The 10,288-nt window shown below is 41.5% G+C and overlaps 1 protein-coding gene across 1 annotated transcript in view; it reads right to left on the bottom strand.

The window, feature by feature from the left end:
- Positions 1-4,341: 4,341 nt before the first annotated feature.
- The window catches only part of nelfb (negative elongation factor complex member B), a 15,294-nt gene continuing 9,347 nt past the window's right edge, over positions 4,342-10,288 (bottom strand). The window contains exons 4-13 of the mRNA XM_029440595.1: positions 9,836-10,066; positions 9,563-9,748; positions 9,363-9,475; positions 9,176-9,278; positions 8,618-8,713; positions 8,334-8,476; positions 7,174-7,280; positions 6,682-6,823; positions 6,321-6,429; positions 4,342-4,846 (exon numbers count right to left, since the gene is read on the bottom strand). Of these exons, the coding sequence (XP_029296455.1) occupies positions 4,688-4,846; positions 6,321-6,429; positions 6,682-6,823; positions 7,174-7,280; positions 8,334-8,476; positions 8,618-8,713; positions 9,176-9,278; positions 9,363-9,475; positions 9,563-9,748; positions 9,836-10,066 (1,389 nt within the window). The 3' untranslated portion in view covers positions 4,342-4,687. The remainder of the gene's footprint in view (positions 4,847-6,320; positions 6,430-6,681; positions 6,824-7,173; positions 7,281-8,333; positions 8,477-8,617; positions 8,714-9,175; positions 9,279-9,362; positions 9,476-9,562; positions 9,749-9,835; positions 10,067-10,288) is intronic.

Raw genomic sequence — 10,288 nt, 5'->3', positions numbered from 1 at the left:
GACATAGTATCGCTCAGCCACATTTTAAAAGAGGGTGGTAAAGGAGATTTCCACAAGAGAAGGATTTTCCTACGAGCAATCAAGGAGGTAAAGGCAATGACATTGGTTTGGGTGTTTGTCAAGTTGATTCCATCTGGGGGCCTACCAAAAATAGCTACATGAGGGGATGGAGAGTATTTTTAGACCTACAATTTCAGAAATACATTCGAAGAAAGATTGCCAGAAGGTAGATAATTTAGGGCACAACCAGAACATGTGAGTCAGGTCGCAGGGGGCCTGGGAGCATCTATCACACCTGTCATCCAATCTATCTGGATAAATCCTGGAGAGCTTAGCCTTGCTATAATGTAGTCTATGGAGAACTTTAAACTGTATTAGGCTAAGTCTAGCGCAACTGGAGGATGAGTTGACGGCTCTCAGGGCCTCCCTCCAAAAGTCATCAGAGAGGGTGATCTGTAGTTCCTTTTCCCAATTAGTTCTAATCTTATTAATGGCAGATTCATCCACCGGAGAAAAAAGATCATAAAAATAAGAAACATGACGCCTAGATAAAGTTCTTGCTTTAAGTACCACAGAGGCAGAGTTTGGGGGAATTGTGGAGAGTGGGTCTTAACAAAATCCCTTAGTTGAAAGAATCTGATAAAATCAGATCCTTTTAAATGAAAGGCAACCCGTAGTTGGTCAAAACTGGCAAACAGGCCATCAATGTATAACTCCCCTATGCAGCGGAGACCTTCCCTCTCCAAGTAAGAGAATCGGGGGTCAATTGTGGCTGGTAGAAATAGATGGTTATTACAGACAGGAGTTGCTTGAGGAAGAGTGAGCCAACCAAACTGACGTCTAACTTGTGCCCAGATCTTTAGAGTGTTAATTACAACAGGGTTAGATGTGAACTGTGAGGAGGAAAGGGGCAGAGTGCTACACGCGAGGGCTTGAAGTGACATGGATCGACATGAGTTGGCCTCCACAAGACACCAGTCACTCTGGGGCGAAGTGAACCAGAGCATGATCTGATGTGTGTTTGTGGCCCAGTAGTAGCCCATAAAGTTAGGTAAACCAAGCCTACCTAGGGACCTGTCCCTCTGCAGTAATGGTCTACTAGCTCTAGCATGTTTACCAGCCCAAATAAATGAGGAAATAATATTATCAATAGCAGTGAAAAAAGATTTAGGCAAAAAAATAGGTAGGTATTGGAAGATGTATAGGTATCTGGGCAGTATGTTCATTTTTATCGTCTGAACTCTTCCTGCTAGAGAGAGTGACAGGTGACCCCACCTTTGTAGGTCAGATTTGACTGTTGCCGTCAGGACAGTAAGATTTTGTTCTCGTAACGCACTAAAAGACTGTGTGATTGCAATGCCTAGATATCTAAACCCTGAGTTGGATATTCTAAAAGGCAACAGAGGTAACTCTGTAGCCGATTGATTGATAGGGAAACATTCACTCTTTTGGATGTTTAATTTGTATCCTGAAAATGAACCAAATGTAGTCAAAAGTGAGAGTATGTGTGGATTACTAGCTATAGGATTGCGCACATACAGAAGCAGGTCATCAGCATATAACGAGACCCTATGTTCGATATCCCCCCTCTGAATCCCCTTAATTCCTCTCTCTGCTTTTAGAGCAATTGACAATGGCTCGATAGCAATTGCGAATAGTAGTGGGGAAAGCGGACAACCCTGACACGTCCCGCGGAAAAGAGGGAAGAATTTGGAGCGCTGGGTGTTCGTACATACAGAGGAGTGAGGAGAAGAGTACAGAAGTCTAACCCAAGAGATGAGGCCTGGACCGAAGCCCAGATGTCGAAGCACACAAAACAGATAGGCCCACTCAACCCTGTCGAAGGCCTTCTCAGCATCAAGAGATATGACAACCCGTCTGATCTTCAGAGATAATGGAGGGTATAATAGATTCCAACCGACGAGTAAAAATCTTCACGAGTATTTTCACATCTACAGACAGGAGCGAGATTGGGCGATATGAAGCACAGTTCAATGGGTCCTTGCCCTTCTTAAAGATCAGAGAGATAGAGGCTTGCATAAGGGTGGGTGGCAGTGAGCCTAGGTTGTGCAACAAATTAAACATATCTAATAGTAATGGGGCCAATTTTTAATAAAATTCTACTGGGTATCCGCCAGGACCCGGTGATTTGCCACTATTCATGGACTGTATTGCCTCTTTAATCTCAGCGAGCTGCAGGGGGGCATCTAGTATCTGTTGGTCATTAGTCGAAATCTTGGGCATATCTAGTTTATCAAAAAATGTAAGTAGCTGATCTTCCCTATCAGGGGATTCAGACGTGTAGAGACGAGAGTAGTACGATTTAAAGATGTTATTAATCTCTCCCGGGTCGGAAGTGTGAGAGCCCAACTCATCCCGAATCTGATTTGATTCGAGGCCACCCTAGCCTTTAATTGGTGGGCCAGGAGACGGCCAGCCTTATCTCCATGTTCATATATAGAATTTAGAAGAATTTAAAAAGAGTTGGTTGTCTAGATTAATGATAGTCTGCATCAGATAGTAAAAGAGGGTCGAGACGCCAGAATCTAAATTCCTTGAGCTTATGATCAAAGTGCAGGTCCAAGATTACAGATGAATGATCTGATACAGTTATCGGTGAGTAATGAACTGAGACAATCGACGAAATAAATGTTTTATCGACAATGAAATAATCTATGCGCGAGTATGAACGATGTGCATGGGAAAAGAAAGAGTATTGCCTCACCGAGGCTGATCAGAGTTACAAAGATGTGTCTCCTGTATAAACATATCTGCATTCAAGTTTTTAAGATGTCATAATCTTTGTGCGTTTCACCGGAGCATTCAACCCACCAGTAATAACTCACTTTTCTTATTGAACAGGTGCTCTTTTATTAAATAAACTAAACACCTATGTTATTTATCTAATTTGGAGATGGAACATGTAATAAGCTCTGTGACACAGACAGGAAACTTTATAAGAGACCATTTAAGTCTTTTTTGAATATGGCGGTGCGATGGCTGAGTCGAGGGAAAGTGCTGAATAGATTTTTCGAGTTGCGAGAGAAAATCTGCCAGTTTTTGGAAGCAAAGGGAAACACACCACAGATCTCTGGGACGATGTGAGCTGGACTGTTTGTGCGACATAACGAAGCATCTCACTGTTAAACCTCCAGCTTCAGGGCCGTGTGATCACGGACATGTGTGATGCAGTGACAGCGTTCCAAGCCGAGCTGCCTGTGGGAGACTCTGATGCAGAAGGAAACTTTGGTCACTGCGTGTTTCCAAACACTGACAAACCATCTCCACCTCTGTGTTCCCGACAGCATTCTGCTCATAAACTGAGAGCATTTGCCGACTTTGCAGCTCAGAAATTTAAATTGAACTGCTCAGCAATCCGTCTGCAGTTGACTTAAATATGTTCCATATCTTTTTGCACTTTATCCAATATGTGTATCCTGTTCAATAAATGTGGACCGTGTTTGGCCCTCCCTGTGATTGAGTTTGACACCCCCGATCTACTATCTATATCTATCTATCTAGATCTATATCTATCTAGATCTATATATCTATCTATATCCATCCATCTATCCATCCATCCATCCATCCATCCACACAGAGATATAGATAGATAGATATATATATATATATATATATATATATATATATATATATATATATATATATATATATATATATATATATATATATATATATATATATATACATACATACACGAGCATGGAGGATGCCGAGAGGCTGCGTCAAGAGAACATTCTAGCCGTTCTCCAGCATCAGCATGACGTGAACCAAATGGCACTTTTTCCAGCTCCGTTGGCCAGACGCTCTGATACGTTTTGTATAAGTAAGTGATACCCTATCAATAGGTTAGACATACGTATAATAATTAGTTATGTATAAGTTATGTACACGTCAGCTACAACACTGCTGTGGAAAGATTGGCTGTATTTGGACTCTGACAAATTTTTGCAAATTTACATATATGCCGGAATAGTGTGACAAGGCCTTTAGCAAGTTTCTTTTTTAAGACCTGGAAAATACTACATGGAGGCTTCTCTTAAATACTCCAAAGTAAAAATATATGGGGATTTGTTGCTCATGTAGAAATGATTTGACAAAATCTTACAAGTGTTGACGTTGTCCTCAGTATGTTGAGTCCAATAATACACACAGCTCCTCTTCCACATTGTTTACATGTGTGGCTACCAGGGGAGTTTCCCAATGCTGTCAATACATACCAGCCATTTACAGTTTTAGTCCAGTGTTTCTGCACAGAGGTGGTGCAAAGTTGTAAAAGATGTGGCACTGCATTCTATCACTTTGCTTGGAACAATTACACCATTTTGTAATTCTAAATAATTTATTTACAGGTTTGTTGCACTACTGACACAAATTAATTATAACACCATAGGCATATGACATATGAACATACTGTATATTCTGACAATAATTCAAGAGCTATGGAAGCCCTGAAAGGTAGATGATAAAAAGAATTAAAAAAAGATGCTTTACTACACTTTCAGAGCTGGAAGATCCTCTCATAGACAAACAAAGAAAATAAACTTCCATAGAACAAACCATAATGTAAAAAGTCCAGTCTTTTGAAAATTTGAAAGCAAACAGGTGGCTGTATTTACAGTCAGTCACTGGTAGAGAAATGGCTTTCTCTCTCTGTTTCTGCTGTGGCTCAGAGAGGTGTGGTTGGAGTGGAAGCGGTGGTGGGGACAGTCACCGGGTGCAGCCCCAGGTCCAGGGATGGAGTTTCATCTGGTGGCGGAGGGCTCTTCTTCTGGGCGTCCAGCTTCTCCGTCAGCTGTGTGTACAGCTCCTTCACTGGCTCGCTGCTCTGTGGTCACCAGGCACAGCATCAAACAAAGTGTCACTACATACAATACAGAAATCACTCCAACGCCAACATGTGTGGTTTTCTTTCATGCATACATTTGCTCCGTTTTAAAACTGAAATGTGATACTAATGGAAATGATTAACTGGATGGGTTTGGGATTAAATGGGTTTCAATCTGAGATCCTGTGGATGTCTGAAATTAGCTGAACTTTAACGGATGTTTGGGACGTTTCTGGGCACAAACATCTCCTGTAAGTACATTATCATTTGATGCTAGATATCCAAGATTATGGCTGGATGTTGTTTTCAAATTAGACAGTTTATCAAGAAAAATGAGGAGGAACTAACAGGCCATTTCCTGTCTAAACTAACGACTGCATGCAGATTGTTTAATGTTAAAGAAACATTTACATTCTATAAAAACATATTTCATCCCTCAGGTTGTTCAGGTAAAGAAACATGTAGGATGGGTTATGGTTTGTAAGTGAACATACTGGTATTAGTCTGATTATCACCTCCACTGGGGAGATTATGTTTTTGGTTCTGTAAATGTGCTTGTTTGTTTGGCAGCAGGATTATAAAACAGGCCTGATGTTTCCAGAGCGCTTTCCTTTATATGGGATTTTGAAAATATGACTTATCTTTGTTAATATCATGATAATGTTTTTAATCATATCGACCACCAGCCCAATGTATGTAAATATGTACCATTGTGTGTATAAGATGTTAAGTGCACTTGAATTGTTGGACTGATTAACAAGAACATTACCGAGAAGAAATATCTGTGATAAATTCAGTTAAAGGATTATGATTATGTGATGCACCTCTCCACCTCACATGATAACGGCCACTTATCCTGCCACTCCAGTAGGTGACAAAAGCAAATGTGTTTCATGGTTTCCAGTTTAAAGCCGCATCAGACATGATTAATGTGACCCGGCTGATCAAATATTTGTAACAAAAGTTGTTGTTCCCAACATTATTTTACCTGCTGGAAAATGACAGAAGCCGGTTCTGATCTAAGTGATGATATGCTTCTGAAATACAGTGAGACCTTCATGGCTGGCAGGCTCAGTATGAATCTAAATATAAGTATCATTATTTAGCTGTAATTTAATTACCAACACAGAACGTTTTACACTTAATTGACTTTTTCCTTCATTGTAGGAGTTGACTGATATTAACGATCCATCAGGTTAGTAACATCCTTTTCTTCTTCTTCTGTTGCTACATTATACACACAGCTGATGAAAGTCAGTATCAGAATATACAGCTCTATGTATACAGACTCAGAGACACGCCTATTAAAATGCAAAGTACCTCTGAACTCAACTTACCGCGGGACAAACCGCAACACATTCCTGTGAATGGAGCTTAAGACTCACATTTGGTTGATATACTCTTCCTGATTCGACCCATCATTACAACTTCAGTTCATTTCAAAGCACGAGCTGAATGTAGAAATGAAGCCAACCTGTTTTGGAGGTTCAAGAGCTTTCATCAAGGTTTCCATGTGTGACGGCAGCACTTTGTGGTGTAGATGCAGCAACATCCGGAGGCTGTGTCTGTGCACATTCTCTTTACTGGAAAGATATTCAGGCATGGCAGAGAAGTTTCAGTCAAAGGTAACATGAATGATGTTGACATGTCCCTTCTGGGAGTGTAGACTTCATTTAGCACCAACCTCCCTACAAACCAGCCCAGCCTGCTTAATGCTGTGTGTGTGTGTGTGTGTATATGTGTGTGTGTGTGTCTCAGTCCACTGTGTGTTTGCTGAAGATAATGCTGACAATGAGCATGCATTTACATTATAGGCTCTGATAGAATCAGCCCACCTGGAAAAAGAAGTAAGAAGGAAGCCATCAAAGACGACTGAACAAAAGTCTTCTGATCCAAACTCCTCAGAGAGCAGAGTGAGGTGTCCCGTCAGCAGGTGCAGGAAGATGTCCCCAAAGGCCATGTCATTGTAGGTCTCCACTGTGGGGACAGCAGAGAGACAACTCTTGTTTTCAAGTCACGTAGTTTAAATACTACCACTTTAAATTATTTTTTACTGCTCAGTGTCGGTGCCTTTCTCTCTTAATTACACATCGAATGAAATGTCAATCAAAACAAACAACAATTTAAATGGGAACCTGAAACCAACTAAAAATGAAATAAACTGAATACAATTCAATGTCAGACTCAATTTAGTATAAAACAGAGATGTTTGTGCATTTTGGGTTAGGGTTGCAACTTCTAAAAGGCTGTGGTTTTAGAGAATATGAATCAGATATTCTACAACATCTCACATTTTACACCAAATTCAGGAGAAGCGTGACACTCACCCAGTGCAGGTAGTAACCTCTGTAAGGCATTCTTATTCCTCAGTTTAGCAATGTGGAGGACGTAGTAGAGACCCATTTCACAGGCCACCCTGTTCTCCTGCAAGTACCTGGGGGGGAGCCACAAACACGCTCTCAACATTTCCTAACTGACGCAGTTTTCATAATTCACATCACAGTGTTTCTCCTACCATTGTCTTGGAAATTCAAGGTGTTTTTTTTTTTTATTATTCACAACTCACTTTTCACATTGACAAGTCTCTTTTATTAAATAAACTAAACGCTTATGTTGTTACGTCTAATTTATGTGCACGTTTCAGTTTGTACCGTCTACTTTGCGTATTCACATTCTCTCATTCGCTCCGTTTTGTGAGGCTTCGCCCCTGACGCACACACTAACTAACTATCATGAAATAAGATTAACATAAATACAATTGTAGTAAGAGCCAAGCAAATCAAATAATAAAACTGTAAATGATTGTGGTATTATTACATAGACTTTAAACTTGTTTACAGCCTTCTCTGCAAAGGTTAGAGAGAAAGTCTGGATTGTGTTGTAAAGAATATTTACACCGTTTCTGCTGCAAACTGCAGAGAGGATTACTGCAGACAGGATTACTGCAGAGAGGATTACTGCAGAGAGGATTACTGCAGAGAGGATTACTGCAGAGAGGATTACTACAGACAGGATTACTGCAGAGAGGATTACTGCAGAGAGGATTACTGCAGAGAGGATTACTGCAGAGAGGATTACTACAGACAGGATTACTGCAGAGAGGATTACTGCAGAGAGGATTACTACAGACAGGATTACTACAGACAGGATTACTGCAGAGAGGATTACTGCAGAGAGGATTACTGCAGAGAGGATTACTGCAGAGAGGATTACTGCAGAGAGGATTACTACAGACAGGATTACTGCAGAGAGGATTACTGCAGAGAGGATTACTACAGACAGGATTACTACAGACAGGATTACTACAGACAGGATTACTGCAGTAAGAGATTAAATACTAAAGATAAACAGCCACATCAGGACCCAGTGGACAAAACATTTGCTATTGTTATATATTATTACTGAATCTAATTAAAGTCTCTGAAACACTTGTGTTGATGAAGTGATGTTATATTTTATGACCTTCACTCCTCCTGCAGTGCTCTACCTGTTGAAGGCATCGGGCAGGGTGGTGGGGTAAGAAGGCGAACTCTTCTCCTCACTGGGAAGCTTCTGTTCTACAGTGAAGGTGTGATCATCAACAACCACTGACATCATGGCAGGCAGGAAGCGGGTCACCACCTCCGAATCCTGAGTAGGCAACCAGGAAGACAAATTCATGTCAACAACTTCATTTCTTTAAATAGGTTTGAATGCAATGACCTTCAACGTTTTCGTGAAAGCAAACGAGCAACTTACAAACGGAACACCTCAGATGTATACTGTACGTACCAAACGAGGCTCTTTAAAGACCTGGCTGTCAATCATGTCCCACGCCCCTTGCCCCAGTGACAGCATCCTCAGCAGCAGCATCAAGTCTGGACTGTCCTGTTCACAAACACAGATACCAGAACATGACCATCTGTTGATACAGCGGGGGGGGGGGGGGGGGGGGGGGGGGGAAACTGTCTTTTAGAATTCACAGTGGCTAATAAAAACATGCATATTGTTATTGGTCAATGAATCAAAACAAAAGATTTCTGTTTTTTGACTGTTGATGACAGAAAACTATATGATAGACTAAGTAATTCCAAAATGACAAATCCTCTGGTCTTTCTTGTAAATGATCATACTTATGTTTACATTCAGTGTTACTTACAACTAACATGTGAAGTGCATTGCCCTCCTCATAAAACATTGGCGAAGCCACAAACATGTATACCAGTGCAGCCCTCTACCTCTGGCTACACTGCTCACTGACTTTCTTGCTGCATCACCGCCACCAGCCGACAATCAGTAGAATGCCATGACACCACCTGCATGATGCGCCCTCGAGCACAGTATGCTCACCCTGGGTAGAGAGTCCTGACTCAGCAGCTCTTGCAGGTTCCTCATGATACTCAGGACCAGGGTGTTACAGGCAAACGGGTCACACAAGATCATAGACAGGTCCCTGGAATGCACAGAACCACTCCAAATATTAATTCAGAGCTGAACAGCTCTGCTCATAAACTTAAACCATCCTTGAATCTTTTACCCAAGGACTTGCTCTTGTCCTTTCTTCACTCCATCCAGGAACCCTTGCAGCTCTCTGGCTCGTTTGCCGTCCACAAACTTCTCACGGATGCAGGCGTCTAAACACCAAGTGAACTGTCACAGCACACAAAGCTATATTACATAAGAGACAGGGTTTGGGGCTCTTCAGTGGTATGATGGTGTTACTAAACTGATGCATACCTTATGACAAGGATCTACAGAGCAGATCTCACTGATGTCCAGGTCGTGAAGAGACATCAGCAGCTCTGCTCTCAGTGTGCAGTAGTGGACATTTCGTGTTCGCAGGAAGAGTGTTCGTAAAAACTGCAGCACCATGTCATACAGCTTGACATTCTTTCCAATCATCTGTGTCAGCTTTAGGACCACCTGCAAGAACAGACGAGCTTACAACAACACCATCATCTCACATAAGAATCCATGTCTCAGAGACTATATGAGGATATTTAATCTCACCTCGCCTTGGCGTCGTGTTTTCGGAGATGGGCTGAAGAAATTGTGGAGGATGGAGAGGTCGTTGCTGAACAGAGCTGCTTCCTTCTCCACGATGTACTGCTTTAGGAGGGGTGAGACTTCATCCCCAAACAGAGCCTGGTTGTCCTGCCAGATCTGCCTTTTCACCTCTACAGCACACACCTTGTACAACTCCTTGTCAGCCATTACCATCTTCAGTTTCTTCTCTGGCACCTGCAGGAGGGAGCATGTAATACAAGATTAAGGGGGGATTAGCACCTTTTGCTCAGGCAATTTGAAGATTTTGGTTCAACAATTTGATTCATATCAAATGAAATCCTCGAGGAATATATTCAATTCATGACTAGATGCAGATGGGTTACAAATGAATAGGTCAAACCAATGAAGCATTGTCCTTTTGGAAAAGAGCACTCACACATGAAAAAGAATATCATC

This window comes from Cottoperca gobio, chromosome 9, assembly GCF_900634415.1.
Source record: "Cottoperca gobio chromosome 9, fCotGob3.1, whole genome shotgun sequence".
Classification (NCBI taxonomy): domain Eukaryota; kingdom Metazoa; phylum Chordata; class Actinopteri; order Perciformes; family Bovichtidae; genus Cottoperca; species Cottoperca gobio.
This window is presented reverse-complemented; position numbering and strand designations above follow the sequence as displayed.